At 46.2% G+C, this 18,869-nt stretch overlaps 1 protein-coding gene across 3 annotated transcripts in view; it reads left to right on the top strand.

Moving 5' to 3' along the window:
• LOC140726096 (tetratricopeptide repeat protein 31-like) overlaps positions 1-18,869 on the top strand; it is an 88,281-nt gene that overhangs the window by 42,344 nt on the left and 27,068 nt on the right. For 2 of the 3 annotated variants that reach the window (XM_073042048.1, XM_073042049.1), the window contains exons 6-11: positions 1,857-1,940; positions 6,052-6,273; positions 7,408-7,533; positions 9,253-9,301; positions 10,329-10,419; positions 15,865-16,006. In XM_073042048.1, coding sequence (XP_072898149.1) covers positions 1,857-1,940; positions 6,052-6,273; positions 7,408-7,533; positions 9,253-9,301; positions 10,329-10,419; positions 15,865-16,006 — 714 coding nt within the window. The remainder of the gene's footprint in view (positions 1-1,856; positions 1,941-6,051; positions 6,274-7,407; positions 7,534-9,252; positions 9,302-10,328; positions 10,420-15,864; positions 16,007-18,869) is intronic. The other variant, XM_073042050.1, reaches the window with a different exon arrangement.

The raw sequence follows: 18,869 nt of genomic DNA on the forward strand, positions 1-18,869 counted from the left end.
CCTTACTCAGGTTGCATTGACCGAGGGCTCAGTTTGTGTTCCTTACCCAGGTTGCATTGGCCGAGGGCTCAGTTTGTATTCCTTATCCAGGTTGCATTGACCGAGGGCTCAGTTTGTGTTCCTTACCCAGGTTGCATTGACCGAGGGCTCAGTTTGTATTCCTTATCTAGGTTGCATTGACCGAGGGCTCAGTTTGTGTTCGTTACCCAGGTTGCATTGACCGAGGGCTCAGTTTGTATTCGTTACCCAGGTTGCATTGACCGAGGGCTCAGTTTGTGTTCGTTACCCAGGTTGCATTGACCGAGGGCTCAGTTTGTATTCGTTACCCAGGTTGCATTGACCGAGGGCTCAGTTTGTGTTCGTTACCCAGGTTGCATTGACCGAGGGCTCAGTTTGTGTTCCTTACCCAGGTTGCATTGACCGAGGGCTCAGTTTGTGTTCCTTACCCAGGTTGCATTGACCGAGGGCTCAGTTTGTATTACTTACCCAGGTTGCATTGACCGAGGGCTCAGTTTGTGTTCCTTACCCAGGTTGCATTGACCGAGGGCTCAGTTTGTGTTCCTTATCCAGGTTGCATTGACCGAGGGCTCAGTTTGTGTTCCTTATCCAGGTTGCATTGACCGAGGGCTCAGTTTGTGTTCCTTACCCAGCTTGCATTGACCGAGGGCTCAGTTTGTATTCCTTATCCAGGTTGCATTGACCGAGGGCTCAGTTTGTGTTCGTTACCCAGGTTGCATTGACCGAGGGCTCAGTTTGTGTTCCTTACCCAGGTTGCATTGACCGAGGGCTCAGTTTGTATTCCTTACCCAGGTTGCATTGACCGAGGGCTCAGTTTGTATTCCTTACCCAGGTTGCATTGACCGAGGGCTCAGTTTGTGTTCGTTACCCAGGTTGCATTGACCGAGGGCTCAGTTTGTCTTCCTTACCCAGGTTGCATTGACCGAGGGCTCAGTTTGTCTTCCTTACCCAGGTTGCATTGACCGAGGGCTCAGTTTGTCTTCCTTACCCAGGTTGCATTGACCGAGGGCTCAGTTTGTGTTCCTTACTCAGGTTGCATTGACCGAGGGCTCAGTTTGTATTCCTTACCCAGGTTGCATTGACCGAGGGCTCAGTTTGTGTTCCTTACCCAGGTTGCATTGACCGAGGGCTCAGTTTGTATTCCTTACCCAGGTTGCATTGACCGAGGGCTCAGTTTGTATTCCTTACCCAGGTTGCATTGACCGAGGGCTCAGTTTGTGTTCCTTACTCAGGTTGCATTGACCGAGGGCTCAGTTTGTGTTCCTTACCCAGGTTGCATTGACCGAGGGCTCAGTTTTATTCCTTGCCCAAGTCGCTGCACGATGTTGTTTCGCTCCTTGTGACAATATTTTATCATGTGCATGATTAGCTTGTTCTGTAAATGCTAACACTCTCCCCCCCACCCCACCCCTCCACAGTACTGTGCTACTTTTAATAAGTGGCACTGTGCACCATCAGGTTCCTCCACCAGCCAGGCCCTGCTCTTTTCTCACTGCTACCATCAGTAAGGAGGCACAGGGGCCTCGGGTCACATACCACCAGGTTCAGGAACAGTTATTAAATAATTACCCTTTCACCATCATTAGGGACTTTTAAGAAACCTTTAGATAGGCACATGAATGTCAGGAAGTTGGAGGATATGGACATTGTATTGGTAGATGGGATTAGTGTAGTTGGTATTTGCAAATTTAATTGGTGAGGCACAGCATTGTGGGCTGAAGAGCCTCTTGTGCTTTACTGTTTGTTCTATGTTCAAAATATGTACTTAGATAATAAATTTACTTTGTATTTGTAGAAATTGACTGACATTCACTGACCAGATTTGATTATTTTCACAGAGGCGGAAAGAGAAACGACGGCAAGAAAAACTAGAGAAGGAAAATAGAAGTGAGGCTAAAGCTAAAGAGAGTGTTGATGGTGAGGTGAGGGAATCTGCTGCAGATTGGGAACTATTTGGGACGGTGTCCTGCATGTGTGTATTGTGGGAGTCTTCCCCTCTGAGGTTCTGGCTTGGTGCTGATGCCTAGTGCGTGGGAGCAGGAAACACATTCTTCAACATAGGCCAAACTCTGGAGGAACTCAGCACATCAGGCAGCAAATGAATAAACAGTTGATGATTCAGGCTGAGACCTTCGAGCCATCCTGATGAAGGGTCTCAGCTCAGTGTTCATTCCTCTCTGCAGATTGTCCCTGATCTGTTGAGGTCCTCCAGCAGAATGAGAGTGAGTGAGTGACTGAGTGTGTGTGTGTGTGTTCAGGATTTCCAGCATCTGCAGAATCTCTTGTGTAACAGGTGCTTTAAGCCTTCTTCGATCTTCACCCATCCCATACCTCAAGTCCTCTTTCCCATCATGACTGAAACACGTAGCACACAAAACTCATTGGGCCCCAGCCTTAAACATGTACATCAACAAACAGCACATTAAGGTGGGCATTTCCAAAGGCTTGCACTCCCCTGAAGAGACCTCCTCATCTCCATCTCAAATTGCTGACCATTTATCTTAAACTAGTTATACTAACAGCTGTGCTGCCATGTTGCCTGGTCATTAGTCACCAAACCATAAGACTAGAAGGCATTGAAGGCCAGTCAGCCTGTCGAGTGAGCTCCATCACTTGATCTTGGCTGATCAATTTCTCTCTCAACCCCATTTTCTTACCTTCTCCCCATAATCCTTCATGCCCTGACTTATCAAGAATCTATCAACTTCCACTTTAAATTGGGCAAAACGTCAACAAAGTGGCTAGATCGGTCCTCACTAAGGGGCTAAACTTCGCTCCAATTCCCAGAGCTATACCTTATCGGGACTACTTTGGCAGAGTAGAGCAAGCAATCTGAAAACTAACACAGGATACCGCAGAGGAGGTAGTATAGAGGACTGCATGGCCCTCAAAACGGCTGTTTTGCTGAAACCAGACATTACAAAAGGAGAGCGACTGGTCCTCCAGGCACTAATGGCGAAACCCAGCCATCATGATTTTATCAGTGGACAAAGGAAATGTGATGGTTGATGCCCTTGGAGGAATACCACAGGAAAGTCCAGCAGATTCTGGACGATCCCACCTACAGAGTTCTACAGCGGGGTCCCATGGATTCAATTATCAGGATGACCCCGGCTTCACTGAAGAAATCCGGACTGCCAGCAGACATGTGCAAGACACTTCTGCCTCAGGCACTGGTACCACCAAGACTTTATGGGCTTCCGAAGCTACAGCAAGGAGGGTTCCTCCCCAGGCCTTTTGTCAGTGGGGTAGATTATCTGACTTACTACCTCACTAAGCAATTAATGCCCATACTTTCTCCCTTTATTGGAGGCTGAGCATCACATCATGAACTCGACCAACTTGTTTAAAACAATAACCAGCATTCAGCTAAACCCAGACAGAGGTGCCCCTGTTCATGAGAATTCCCTTTAAGGACAGCTTGGTCCTCCTGCGGTCAGTGTTTGATAAGGCTACCATTGACCTTTTTGAACACACCCTTAAATCGACATACTTCGTCTATATGGGTAACAACTATGAACAAACGAACAATGTGGCCATGGGATCGCCCTTGTTGCCAGCTATTGCTAGTTTCTACATGGAGGACTTTGAGGAGAGAGCTCTGAGTTCATCACTCTTGCGCCCCAAACTCTTCTGCAGATACATCAATGACATCTCCGTAGTATGGGCACGTGGACTCCAGGCATTCCCAACAGTTCCACGACCTTCTGAATATATACATCCAAACACTCAATTTACGATGGAGATGGAGAAGAATGGTTGCCTCCCATTCCTGGACATTCCAATATGACAGAAACCAAACAGTAACCTCGGCTATGGCATCCATCGGAAACCCACTCACAAGGACGTACCTCAACAATAACAGCCACCATCACACCTCCCAATGTAGAGCGGTTCTTTCTACTTTGCTTAACTGTGTAAAAACTATTTCGGACCGGGACAGTCTCCCTGAAGAAATAAGATAATTATGCACATCTTTCCTACAGAATGGCTACAAGGTGAAGTAGCTCAATTGGACTCTACCAGGAAACTTAACAACCAGGAGGAACCTGTTTTCCCTATATTTCTACGGTTTCTGGAAGGATCACCAGGATCCTGAGTAAATACCGGATGAATACCATTTAGAAAGATCGTGAGGATAGTTAGAGGCTTTTTCCCAGTGCTGAAATGGCTAGCACGAGAGGGAACAGTTTTAAGGTGCTTGGAAGTAGGTACAGAGGAGATGCCAGGGGTGTTTTTTAACGCAGAGAGTGGTGAGTGCGTGGAATGGGCTGCCAGCAATGGTGGTGGAGGCGGATACGGAAGGGTCTTTTAAGAGACTCCTGGACAGGTACATGGAGCTCAGAAAAATAGAGGGCTATGGGTAACCCTGGGTAATTTCTAAGGTAAGGACATGTTCGGCACAGCTTTGTGGGCTGAAGAGCCTATATTGTGCTGTTGGTTTTCTATGTTTCTAAAAACCCATAAGGAAGCTCAAATCACAGCTTATGTGGGTCAATGTTGACTGCACAATATTCTGCACCATTTGTAACTCCTCAGATAGTGAATCAGTTTATAGCCAAATGCAACAGGACATGGACAATATCCAGGCTTGGGCTGACAAATGTCAAGTAACATTCGAGCCACACAAGTGTCAGGCAATGACCATCTCCAACAAGAGAGGCTCTAACCATTGCCCCTTGACATTCAGTGGCATCATCATCACTGAATCCCCTACTATCAACATCCTGGGGATTACCATTGACAGGAAACTGAACTGGTCTAGCCATATAAACATCGTGGCTACTAGAGCAGGTCAAAGGCTAGGAATCCTGCAGCGTGTAACTTGCCTCCTGACTCCCCAAAGTCTGTCCACTATCTACAAGGCTCAAATCAGGAGCATAATGGAATACTCACCACTGGCCTGGATGAGTGCAGCTCCATCAACACTCAGAAGCTTGACACCATCCAGTACAAGGCAGCCCACTTGACTGGTACCCCTTCCACAAGCATTCAATCCTTTCACCATCGCCGAACAGTTGCAGCAGTGTGTACTATCTACAAGATAGTGTGCACTGCAACAACACACCAAAGTTCCTAAGGCAGCACCTTCCAGATACACAACCACTACCGTCTGGAAGGACAAGAACAATTGACTGAGGGCTCAGTTTGAATTCCTTGCCCAGGTCGCTGCATTAACTGAGGGCTGAGTTTCTATTCTTTGACCAGGTCACTGAACCATGTTGTTTCACTCCTTGTGATAATATATTATCAAGTGCATGATTATCTTGTTCCATAATTGCTAACACCCCCACCCCCCACCTTCCCCTCCACAGTACTGTGCTACTTTTAATAAAATGCACCGTGCATATTCAAGTACCTCCACCATCCAGGCCCTGCTCTCTTCTCACTGCTACCATCGGTAAGAAGGCACAGGAGCCTTGGGTCACATACCACCAGGTTCAGGAGCAGTTATTAAATAATTACCCTTTCACCATCAGGCTCCTGAACAGGCGTGGATAGCATTTACCTTTTTTTGTATTTGTTGTTTGCCCATCTTGTTTGTGTACAGTTTTTCATTGATTCCATGGGTTTCTTGGCACTTGCTCTGAAATGAATCTCAGGATTGTTTATGTCTAATACCAGAGAGCATGCATTTAAGATGAGGGGGTAATTCAAAGGAGATGTGATGGGCAATTTTTTTACACTCAGATCAGCTGTTCCTGAGATATTCAAACCACGCCGTCAGGCACCAACAATCATTCCCTGGTTGAAGTCATTTCTTCCCTGTTTTATTGTTTGGTCTGAACAACAACTGAATCTTTAATCATCTCTAGCTTTTATGCATTGAGTTTTGTCACATGATTGGACATATCATCTGATTAGATATTTGCATTAACGAGTAGGTGTACAGATATACCTAATAAATTAGCCACTGAGTGATGTGACACGTTGACCTGTGCTCCAGGGTAGTATTCATCGTCTCAGTCATGTCTGTTCGTCCACAGACTATTGACAAACTTTGTGCTAATGTTTAGTCTGTTCTGCCTACAGAAAGGTGTGAAGAAAGAAAGCTGTACAGATGGGAAGCAGGATAGTGAAGTGAGTGAAAATATCACTGCCTCACCTGAGAAAGACCCTTTAGCGTGCAAGAAACAGAGCACTAACAGTAGGAATGGGCACAGTGTGAAAGTGGCTGCTAAACCCAGCAACATGAGGCGGGACAAAGAGGGTGAAAGTGAGAGCACAGCTGATAAATCCCCCTCTCAGTCTGAGGTAAGTCTCATCCACATACGTTTCCTATAGTGGGGGAGTCTAGGACCAGAGGGCACAGCCTCGTGATACATGAACATCCCTTTTAAAATGAGATGAGGAAGAATTTATTTAGCCAGAGGGTGGTTAATCTGTGGAATTCATTCCCACAAATGGTTGTGGAGGCCAAGTCATTGGGTATCTCTAAGGTGGGGCCTGATAGGTTTGTGATTAGTCAGGATATTAAAGGTTACGGAAGAAGGCAGGAGAATGGGATTGAGAGGGGTAATAAATCAGCCATGATGGAATGGTGGAGCAGACTCGTTGAGCCGAATGGCCTAATTCTGCTCCTTTGCTTTATGGTCTTAATGGATCAAGGATCAACCTTATTCACCATATACATCTTCATGGATTAGGAATTTATTGTGTTTTGGTCAGGGTGTGACATGCAACAAAAACTAGCAACTTTCAACAATTATACAGAATGAAGAATTATATCAGGAATAAAGTTAGAGGTTAAAAGATGAATATGGAATAAAATGTGTGTGAATACATAAATACCATCACATATTTACAATGTAAAGAGCTTTATAAAAAGTTCACAGTGCAGTGACAGGGGTAACAGATAGAGTTGGGCGAGGAGGAGGTTAACGAGAATGGTTGATCAGACTAACTGCCTGGGCGAAGAAACTTTTTTTAAGATGGCATGAGGTTATTACTTTAATAATTCAATAGCCCTCTGGCAAATCAATGCAACCACTGATGCCAGACAGACAATCTCTGAAGAGTATTGATAATGGCTGGGGTGGCAAAGCCCTTCTGTAGAAACATTTGCCAAGAATAATCGTGGTCGTTGAAAGAGCATGATCGTCCACTTCATATGACACGACTCATTATGATGATGAAAGTGTATGAAGATGTACCCTCATATATTATTTATAATATAGTCAACTGATTTATTTAATACCCAACCCCGCTGCTCTATGGTCTGGTTCAACCTTGAGCTGGAAAAAATGATCATTTTGCGGGGAAGGGTGTTTACCAGAAGGGTTTGTGACCATGTCTCTGTCCTTGCTCCTGTCCCGAGCAGCAGGCTGGGGCTCTAAGCTGGAGGATGGGTTTACATCTGACCCCTCCTCCCCTTTCCCCCCGCCACAGGACGAATGGGACATGTCCAGTTGTTTTGTCTCAAAAGCCGCCAATCAGATAAAGCGTAAAATGAACATCAAAGCCAAAGCTGAGAGGAAGGAGACTGAGAAGAAGAAAGCCGAAAAGAAACAAGAGGTAAGGAAATGTACGGCCACTGCTGGCCCTTACAGCTGTTCACGTGTGACCGGTAACTCTATTACCCTACGAAGTTTAGATTCAGATTCAGTCATACAGCAAGGAAGCAGGCCATTCACCCCAACTGGTCCATGCTGACCTAGATTCCCATCTACCCATGTTTGGCTCATATCCCTTTCATAGCACTGCATCTGTCCAGGTGTTGTAAGCGGAACAAGTGCCACACCTGCCCTTACACTTCCTCCCTCACCACCATTCAGGGCCCCAGACAGTCCTTGCAGGTGAGGCGACACTTCACCTGTGAGTTGGCTGGTGTGGTATACTGCGTCCGGTGCTCCCGGTGTGGCCTTCTATGTATTGGTGAGACCCGACACAGACTGGGAGACTTTCGCTGAACACCTACGTTCTGTTCGCCAGAGGAAGCAGGATCTCCCAGTGGCCACACATTTTAATTCCACGTCCCATTCTCATTCTGATATGTCTATCCATGGCCTCCTCTACTGTCAAAATGAATTCAAACTCAGGTTGGAGGAACAACACCTTATATACCGGCTGGGTAGCCTCCAACCTGATGGCATGAACATTGACTTCTCTAACTTACGTTAATGCCCCTCCTCCCCTTCTTACCCCATCCCTAATTATTAATTTTTTTTTTCTCTTTCCCTCTTATAATAACTCCTTGTCTGTTCTCCATCTTCCTCTGGTGCTCCCCTCCCCCTTTCTTCCAAGGCCTTCTGTCCTATGATACTCCCCCTTCTCCAGCCTTGTATCCCTGTTGCCAATCAACTTCCCAGCTCTTAGCTTCATCCTTCCCCCTCCTGACTTCTCCTATCATTTTGGGTCTCCCCCTCCCCCTCCCCCTCCACTTTCAAATCTCTTACTATCTAATTTTTCCGTTAGTCCTGACTAAGGATTTCAACCCGAAACGTCAACTGTACTTCCTGTAGATGCTGCCTGGCCTGCTGCGTTTCACTAGCATTTTGTGTGTGTTGCTTGTCTTTTAAATATTGTTAATTTAGTTGCTTTAACCACTTCCTGTGGCAGCTCGTTCAATATACTGAGCACCCTCTGCTCCCATTAAACTTGTGCCTCATAGTTCTTTATTCCCCAGCCCTGGGGAAAGGACTGTGTGCATTCACTCTAGCCATGCCTCTCATGACATTATGCACCTTTGCAAGATCACCCCTAATCCTCCAATGCTCCATTGAATAAACATTCCCAACCTGTTCATCCTCGCTCTTTAAGTCAGTCCTTCAATTCCCAATAATCTCCTGTGCACTCCTTCCAGTTTAATGGCATCTTTTCCATATTAAGATGACCAAAACTAAACACAGTTTTCCAAATGCGGCCTCACCAGTACCTTATATAACTGCAGCACAACATCCCATCTGTATACTCAGTGCCCTGACTGCTGAAGGCCAGCGGGCCCAAAGCTTTCTTTGCCACCGTGCCTACGCGCGACCCCACTTTCAGGGAACCATGTATGTGTTATTGTTTTCCTTTGTCCTACCTCAATACACTGGTGTGATGAAATGATCCGTATGAACAATATGTGAGATAAGCTTTTCACTATTTCAGTACGTATAACAGTAATCTACCAATTTATCTATTCCCTCATTCAAATAATAATCGATCACCAGTGTCTTGGTGATGGAGGAGCTCTGTTAGTATGAATCGGAAGATCGCATATTAATTACTGTTGCTTTCCCCTTTTGTCAGCAGCCTGTGGACTCGAGTACACTGAATGCCAAGATTTTCGAACTGGCAGGTAAGCTGGTGTCAGGCCGGGCGAGACCTGTTAGAGTAGGTGTACAAGCTCAGGTCGTGGGTAGAGGACTTGTGCAATAAAGCTAATTAATGCTGGGAGATGGGGGGGGAGGTTGTGAAGTTTAACTCACAGGGACAGTGGGGAATGAGAGAAAAGGGATAGTGGAGAGGGGGAGGAATGGAAAGGGAAGAGCAAGGAGTGGGGGAACAGGGCTGGCAAATGAGAGCCAGGTGGGATGGAGGCAAGGTGGTGTGGAAACGGGGGAGAGAGAATGGAAGTGGGGATGTGGGAGCAGAGATGGTGGGAAGGAAGGACATGGAGGGAGAGGGGTAGGAATGGTGGGTGAGAGGAAGTGGGAGAGAATGGAGGAGGAGTTGGTGGAGGGAGCATTTGGTTGGGAACAGAAAGATGGAAATGATGAAGGGTGGGAATGGGAGAGTGGTTGAGAACAGAAGATGAGGGAGAGAGGTAGGAACGGAGTGAAGGGGAAGGAGCAGAGGGGTGGGAGAAGGTGGAATAGAGGGAAAGCGGGAACAGTAGGAGAGAGGTTAATGTAGAAGGGATGGAGGCAGAGAGGGGAAACAAAGTAAGACGCGGATGGTGGGGTAGAGAGAGTGTGGGTCTGTGGCTGAAACCACTCACTGTGGGACAGAGTAGTTTGGGGGAAGTGGTGATGGGTACACAGGAGGTGGGAGAGTTACCTGTTACTCAGAGAGAGATACTGAAGGGTGGGTGGTTGAGGGGGTCACAGAGACTGAGTTCTCACAGGTATGATAAACAATCTGACACTGTGAAGGGGTAAATGTGTGGAGAGTGGGGTACTGATGTGAAGACACTTTCCAGTCAGAGTTGGCATATCTGGGAGCACTGCTGCTTGCTTTCGGTTCTAGAAGATCAGGCGATGAGGACTGACTTCAGCAAGCTGTGTGTAGAATAGGGATGTGAGAATTGGGCTGGAGTGAGTACATTCGATAGACTGAGGGTGCTGGTGTTCCAGTCCTGTTGAATGGTATATTGCTTCGCTCAGTACAGGGTAACAGTATGGCTAACGAAGGGCGCTACGAGGATGCAGTGGGATACTTTACGGAAGCGATTAAATATGATCCAAAGGAATACAGGTAAGTGTCTTTACCCATCACAGCTGCCAGCTGAATGTGGGGGTGGCTAGGGTATGGTACGTCACTGAGAGAACTCAGAAGAAGGTAGATATGATATAGGTGTTTAAAAGGCTCTCAGATGGGCAGGGAATGTGTTGTCACCAATCAACTGGACTTTGAAAACTCTCACTCGTTCCTCAGCCACACTTTATTCACTTGTGCACAAGGAGAGCAATGTGGCCCCTGTCACCATACTGTTCAGAATTCTCTACAGAGAAATGCCATTTTTATACTGTTAAGGATATTGACCATTTGATAACCTTGTATATGTTTAAATTCCTTACTTGCAAGATCAATCACCACTCTCAATGCAGATGTTACAAGTCAATAAAAACTACAAGCTGACAACCAATGATAGTTTGAAGTAATAACGGTCCCTTAGTCGCCCCTTGCATCCTTCAATAATATCCTTATTTCATCACTGTAAGTGAAATGGCTTCAGTCCCCTGCTGTACAAAGGGAAGCTATGCTCTTCAAAGATCATTCTTGCCTGGGCTGTTTGCGGTCTATCCTTGCCTAGACATTCATTAATCCTTGCCTTACTGCCACTTCCACAAACAGAAGACCCAATTTCCCTCGGGATCAATAAAGTACGTCTTTCTGTCTGTCTATCAGAAGGATACGGACATTAGAACATAGAACAGTGTGGGCTCAGGCCCTTCAGCCCATAATGTTGTGCTGATCTTTTAACCTACTCTAAAATCAAGCTAACCCCTCCCTCCTACATAGCCCTCCATTTTTCTGTCATCCATGTGTCTATCTAAGAGTCTCTTAAATGTCCCTAGTGTATCTACTATTATAGATGCCACTGCGTACAGCAGCCCTGTTGCGAGCTCCGTTCCAACTTCACAGTATACTACTAATTTCTGCAATTTCCTTTGCATTTCTTGTTCAAGTAGCTAATAGTCACATCAGATACGATAGACTGATTCTTCTGAACATCAGGAAGATGGCATTTACCAACTACACGCTGCCTTTCCTACACTGGGAGCCCCTCCTTGCACGATCCATGGGAGCCTCATCTATTACACTGCCGTTACCACAGAAGCGGTGTCGGAGGTGAGGGAGGAGGGCAGGTGTCCTGGTGATGTTAAGACAGTGTGTAAATCGGCTGCCGCTCCCTAGCATACTCCTGTCTAACGCTCAGTCCCTGGAAACAAGCTGTGCGAATGGAGAGCCAGAATCTCCCATCAGTGGCAAACAAAGGACTGTAATGTTTTGTACTTCGTAGAGACCTGGCTGATGGAGGAGATATTGGATCAGACCATTGAGCCCTCCGGGTTCTTTCAGTTCTGGGCAGACAGGTCAAAAACCTCTCTGGGAAGAGTAAAGGAAGTGGGGTGGTCAATAATGCTTGGTGCGACCCTTGGTGTATGCATGCATTCAAATCCTTTAGTTCCCCGGATCTGGAGAACCTTATGCTGCTGCGTAAATTTTTCTGACTGTCTAGGGAGTTCACGGCTGATTATCACAGCAGTGTACATTTCACCGTAGGTGATATTGACCTAGCTGTCAAGGAACTGTACGAGACCATCAGCACCCTGGAGACTGTACACCCAGAGGCTGCCTTCACTGTTGCCAGAGACTTTAATAGAGCGTTACTGCCTAAAGTCATGTGGAGATAGCGTACTCGACCACTGCTTCCCCTTCTGCAATGCTTACAAAGCGCTCCTCCACCCACCATTTGGAAAGTCGGATCACTCCTCTGTGCTTCTGCCGAGGTACAGACAAAAGCTGAAACGAGGTGGCCATAGTTAAAACCATCCACTGTTGATCTGACCAGTCAGTCTCCATGCTACAGGACTGCTTTATGACGTCAACTGGAATGTCTTTCATGATGAGGATGTCTCCCAGTTCATGGAAGGGATCACGAGCTTCATCCAGGAGTGCATTGAGGATGTTGTCCCCCAAAGATCGGTCAGGGTCTATCCAAACCAGAAACCCTGGATTAACAGTTCCATGCCAGCATCACTTACTGCACGACACTGAGCTTCTGTGGCTGGTGACCAACAGGAACTCAAGAAATGCAGCTACGATCTGCGCAGTACTCAAGGCAGCGAAATGACAATACAGGGACAAGATCCAGACACAACTCTCCACCAACAACACACGCAGCTTCTGGCAAGGTCTGCACACCATTGCAGATTTCAAAGCTAAACACAGTGGTGTTTCCAACATCACTGCCTCTCTCCCAGATGAGCTAAATCTTTTTTACACTCGATTCGATGTTGCCAACACTGACCCCCAAGGAGAGCCACCGAAGTGACCTGCAGCTTGGTCATCTCTGAGCTGAGGTACGCAGGGGTTTCCAATGAGTGGACAGTCACAAGGCTACGGGACCGGACGGCATCCCAGGGTGGGTACACAGAGTGTGCATGGCACAACTGGCAGGTCTGTTTACAGACATTTTTAATCTCTCCCTCTACCAGTGTAGAGTGTCCTCTTGCTTCAAAATGCCCACCATTGTCCCTGTACCTAAAAAGAGCAAGGTAACATGTCTGAACGACTGGCATCCTGTCGCACTCACCTCAATAATAAGCAAATGCTTTGAGATGCTGGTCAAGGATTACGTCTGCACCATGTGCCACCCACACTGGATCACCTACAATTCACCTTCCAAAACAACCAATCAATAAGTGATGCAGTAGCTACAGCTTTACGCACCATCCTTACTCATCAGAAGAAGGATGCTTATGTGAGAATGCTGTTCTTGGACTACAGTTCAGCACTCAACACCATAATTCCCTCCAGGCTCGACAAGAAGCTCAGAGACCTCGGCCTTCACCCTGCCTTGTGCAGCTGGATCCTGGACTTCCTGTCAGATCACTGGCAGGTGGGTAAGAGTGGGCTCCCTCACCTCTGCCCCTCTGACCTTCAACACAGTAGCCCCTCAGGACTGTGTACTAAGCCCCCTCCTTTAATTTCTGGACACCCATGACTGTCGCCACCCACAGCTCCAATATGCTAATTAAATTTGCTGATAATATTACATTGATTGGCCTAATCAAAAATAATAACGAGATGGCCTACAGAGAAGAAGCCATTACACAGTGGTGTCAAGAAAACAACCTCTCTCTCAATGTGGCAAAAACAAAGGAGCTGGTTGTGGACTACAGGAGGAATGGAGACAGGCTAACACCTATAGACACCAGTGGATCTGGGGTTGAGAGGGTAAACAGCTTTAAGTTCCTTGGCATATACATCACTAAGGATCTCACGTGGTCTGAACATACTGGGTGTGTGATGAAAAAAAGCACAACGCCTCTTTCACCTCAGATGGTTGAAGAAGTTTGGTATGGGCCCAAATCCTAAGAACTTTCTCCAGGGGCACAATCGAGAGCATCCTGACTGCCTGCATCACTGCCTGGTATGGGAACTGTACCTCCCTCAATCGCAGGACTCTGCAGAGAGTGGTGCAGACAGCCCAGCACATTTGTAGATGTGAACTTCCCACTATTCAGGATATTTACAAAGACAGATGTGTAAAGAGGATCCGAAGGATCATAGGGGACCTGAGTCACCCCGACCACAAACTGTTCTAGCTACAACCATCCGGGAAATGGTACCACAGTATAAAAGCCAGGATCAGCAGGCTCCAGGACAGCATCTTCCACCAGGCCATCAGACTGATTAATTCACGCTGATACAATTGTATTTCTATGTTATATTGATGATCTTGTTGTACATACTATTCATTACAAGTTACTATAAATTGCACAGTGTACATATAGATGGAGACGTAAAGATTTTTACTCCTCATGTACAGTTGAAGTCAGAAGTTTACAGACACCTTAGCCAAATACAAATGTTTGTATCTTTAAACTCAATTTTTCACAATTCCTGCCTTAGGTCAGGGAAATAAAAGCTGAAATAAATCATTCTCTCTACTATTATTCTGACATTTCACATTCTTAAAATAAAGTAGTGATCCTAACTGACCTAAGACAGGGTATGTTTTCTAGGATTAAATGTCAGGAATTGTGAAAAACTGAGTTTAAATGTATTTGGCTAAGGTGTATGTAAACGTCTGACTTCAACTGTATATGCAGGATGTAAGTAATAAAGTCAATTCAATTGTATTTCTACCATGATCCCTGGCAGGGTGTTCTACACACTCAGCATTCTCTGTAAAAAAAAACCCTCCCTCTGACATCTCTCCCCTCTACTTCTCTCAATCACCTTAAAATTATGCTCCCTCCTGTCAGCTGCTTCAACCCTGGGGAAAAGCCTCTGGTTCTCCATGGGATTTATGCCTCTTATCATTGCGTGAGCAGGAGCCATTATTTTAATTTGGCATCACAGTCAGCACAGACATTGTGGATTGAAGGGTCTGTCCCTGTTCCTGTTTACTGTGTTGTGCTCAATGCTGTTTGTGAGAGGATGTGCATGGAGCACAGAACAGTACAGCAAAGGAACAGACCCTTCGGAATTCTCCATCTGAGAGAGCCTACCCCCTTGTCCCCAGTTTGTGACCCCCCCCCTCCCATTTCTTGAGCTCCAGCCATTGAGAGCATCATCCCTCGAGAGATGTCCTGTCCGGTACTGTTAGAATTTGAAGGTTGCTACGAGGACCCTTCTCAGCGTGGGCAATACAGTAGAGTAACGGTTAGCATAGTGCTCTGCAGCGCCAGCGATTGAGGTTCAGTTCCTCCCGCCATCTGTTCTCCCCATGGTTTCTTCCAGCTGGTTTGGCTTCACATTCCAATGACATATGAGTTAGAGTTAGTACGTTGTGGACATGCTATGTTGATGACATTTGCAGGCTATTCCCAGAACATCCTAGGATTATGTTGATCATTGATGCAAAACAGTGCATTTCACTATATGTTTTGATGTGACAAATAAAGGTGATCTTTAATCTAATTGTTCTTCTAAAGTGCATCTAATTGACCCAGCCTTTTCATAACTTCATCTTGTAAAAACCTGTGACGTGGCACTGTTCTGCGTTACACCCTCTACCCCTAGTACCCCTAGAGGAGGAGGATTCCCACGCAGGGAGACCTCCATTGTGCCTGGTCCTGTTGTGTGCTCACTGCAGGGGCTTTATGATCAAGGACATCTTCAAAAGATAATGCAACCAGAAGGCATTAAGGACCCCTGCCAGCCAGGACAAGCCTTCTTATTTCTACCATCAAAGAGGACGTACAGGAGCCTGAAGACACACACACACACAACGATTGAGAAACAACTTCTTCCCCTCTGCCATCAGATTTCTGAATGGACAATGAACACTGCCTTACTATTTTTGATGTCTTTTTTGCACTACTTATTTATCTTATTTTAATATATATTTCTTGTTATAGTTTATAGTTTATTTTATGTATTATATTGAGCTGCTGTCACAAAATTTCATGACATGTCAGTGATAATAAACCTGATTGTTAGTCTGTGTCCTTTCTCTTGCAGGCTGTTTGGAAACCGCTCCTACTGTTACGAGAGGCTGCAGCAGTATAGCCTGGCGCTGAACGATGCCCACATTGCACTGACCTTGAACCCCTCCTGGCCAAAGGGTTACTTCAGGAAAGCTCGTGCTCTGGCTGGAGTGAAGGTATCAGACATCTGATGCCTCTCTCTGTACCTGGTCTGTCCTTTGCCCCACAGACATATGCAGATGTATCTGTCCTTTCCCCCACAGGGATACAAGACCATAAGACATAGGAGCAGAATTAGGCCATTCGGCCCATTGAGTATCCTCCGCCATTTCAACATGGCTAGTCTTTTTCCCTTTCAACCTCTTCCTGTAACCTTTAACTAATGACTAATCAAAAACCGATCAATCTCCACTGCAAATGCACCTAGTGAGTTGGCTTCCACAGCTGCCTGTGGCAATGAATTCCACAGATTCCCACTCCTTTGGCTAAAGAAGTTTCTCTTCATCTCTGTTCTAAATGGACTTTCCTCAATTTTGAGGCTGTACCCTCTGGTCCTAGACCCCCCCCAACCAAAGGAAACGTCCTTTTCACATCTACTCTGTCTAGGCCTTTCAATATTTGATGGGTTTCAATGTGATTTCTCCCCCTCAATCTTCTAAATTCGTTAGTACAGGCCTAGAACCTTCATTCGCTGCTTCTATGATAAGCCTTTCATTCCCAGAATCATCGTCGTGGGCTTTCTCTGAACTCCCTCCAATGTCAGCACATCTTTTCTTAAATAAAACTGCTCACAATACTCAGTGAGGCCTTGCCAGTGCCTTATACAGCCTCAGTATTACTTCCCTAGAGTCATAGAAAAGTACAGCACTAAAACAGGCCTTTGGCCCATCTAGTCCATGCCGAACCATTTAAACTGCCTTCTACCTTCAACCAGGACCCTACCAATCATGTACTTGTCCAAACTACACTTAAAAGTTGAACTCAAGTTCGCGTGTACAGTCGGCCCACCTTATCCGCAGGTTCAGCCAACCACAGATTAGAAAAACCCGAAAGTTCTCTCTCCAGCACTTGTTTGAGCATGTACAGACTTCTTTTCCTTGTCATTATTCCCTAAACAATGCAGTGTAACAACTATTTACATAGCATTTACATTGTATTAGGTATTATAAGTAATCTAGAGATGATTTAACGTATATGGGAGGATGTGCATAGGTTACCGTGGATTGGGATTAAAAAAACGGAAGTTCTCTCTCCAGCACTCATTGTTTGAGCATGTACAGACTTTTTTTTTCTTGCCATTATTCCCTAAACAATGCAGTATAACAACTATTTACATAGTATTAGGTATTATAAGTAAATTGGAACAGGTACATCCAGTATTATTTAGCATCAGTTAGTCTAATGTTTGTCTTAGTATATAGTATATATGCATAAAAAACACTTAAGAAACATATTTCAATTATTAAACCACTGCATTGCTTAGAAATAATTGTAGCTTTCATCAGGGCAGGGCCTTTCACATGCTCCATTATTCTCACTTTATCCATTAAAATTGTTCCAATCATTGACCGACTGTAGCCTAACGCTTTTCCAATGACCGATGACGTTTCACCTCTTTCCGATCACTTTATTATTTCCACTTTATTTTCAATCGTGGTCGTTTTCCGTCAATGGAACAGAAACACTGCGGATTCAGCAGCAGCCGTGGGTGGTGGGTCCCGCGTTCCCCTGGGTCCTAGAGTCCACTACACTGAGACAGGTTAAATAAGGGACTTGAGCATCCGTGTTTTTAGTATCCGTGGGGGGGGGGGGGTCCCGGAACCTGTGGATAAGGAGGGCTGACTGTACCACTTGTTCTACACTCTTGTGACCTTCTGAGTGAAAAAGTTTCCCCTCATGTTACCCTTGTTTTCATATTCTAGCACTCATTTCAAAGAGACTAACATTACATTTGCCTCCCTCACCACAGACTCAACATGCAAAGTAACCTTTAGGGAATCCTGCACAAGGACTCCCCAGTCAGATTTTTGAATTTTCTTCCCTTTAGAAGATATTCTATGCTTTTATTCCTCCTACCAAAGTGCATGATCATACACTGCCCAACACTGTATTCTGTTGGCCACCTTTCAGCCCATTCTCCTAACCTGTCTAAGTCCTTCTGCAACATCTCAGCTTCTTCACTACCCACCCCACCCACCACCTACCTTTGTGGTGTCTGCAAACTTGGCCACAAAGTCATTAACTTCATCATCCAAATCGTAGACATATAACAAACAAAAGCGGTCCCAACACAGACCCCTGGTCTATCCTTTCTCCACACAGAGAGATGAGAAAACTCTGTCTGTGTAACCTGGTCTGTCCTCTCCCCCGCAGAGAGACACCGAGGTCTCTGTCTGTGTAACCTGGTCTGTCCTTTCCCTCGCAGAGAGACGCAGAGGTCTCTGTCTGTGTAACCTGGTCTGTCCTCTCCCCCGCAGAGAGACACTGAGGTCTCTGTCTGTGTAACCTGGTCTGTCCTATCCCCCGCAGAGAGACGCGGAGGTCTCTGTCTGTGTAACCTGGTCTGTCCTCTACCCCGCAGAGAGACGCAGAGGTCTCTGCCTGTGTAACCTGGTCTGTCCTCTCCCCCGCAGAGAGACGCAGAGGTCTCTGCCTGTGTAACCTGGTCTGTCCTCTCCCCCGCAGAGAGACACAGAGGTCTCTGCCTGTGTAACCTGGTCTCTCCATTCCTCCGCAGAGAGATGCAGAAGTCTCTGTCTGTGTAACCTGGTCTCTCCTTTCCCCCGCAGAGAGACGCAGAAGTCTCTGTCTGTGTAACCTGGTCTCTCCTTTCCCCCGCAGAGAGACGCAAAAGTCTCTGTCTGTGTAACCTGGTCTGTCCTTTCCCCCGCAGAGAGAGACAGAGGTCTCTGCCTGTATAACCTGGTCTCTCCTTACCCCGCAGAGAGACGCAGAGGTCTCTGCCTGTGTAACCTGGTCTGTCCTCTCCCTCGCAGAGAGACGCAGAGGTCTCTGCCTGTGTAACTTGGTCTCTCCTTT

The sequence above is a fragment of the Hemitrygon akajei genome, chromosome 4, assembly GCF_048418815.1.
Source record: "Hemitrygon akajei chromosome 4, sHemAka1.3, whole genome shotgun sequence".
Classification (NCBI taxonomy): domain Eukaryota; kingdom Metazoa; phylum Chordata; class Chondrichthyes; order Myliobatiformes; family Dasyatidae; genus Hemitrygon; species Hemitrygon akajei.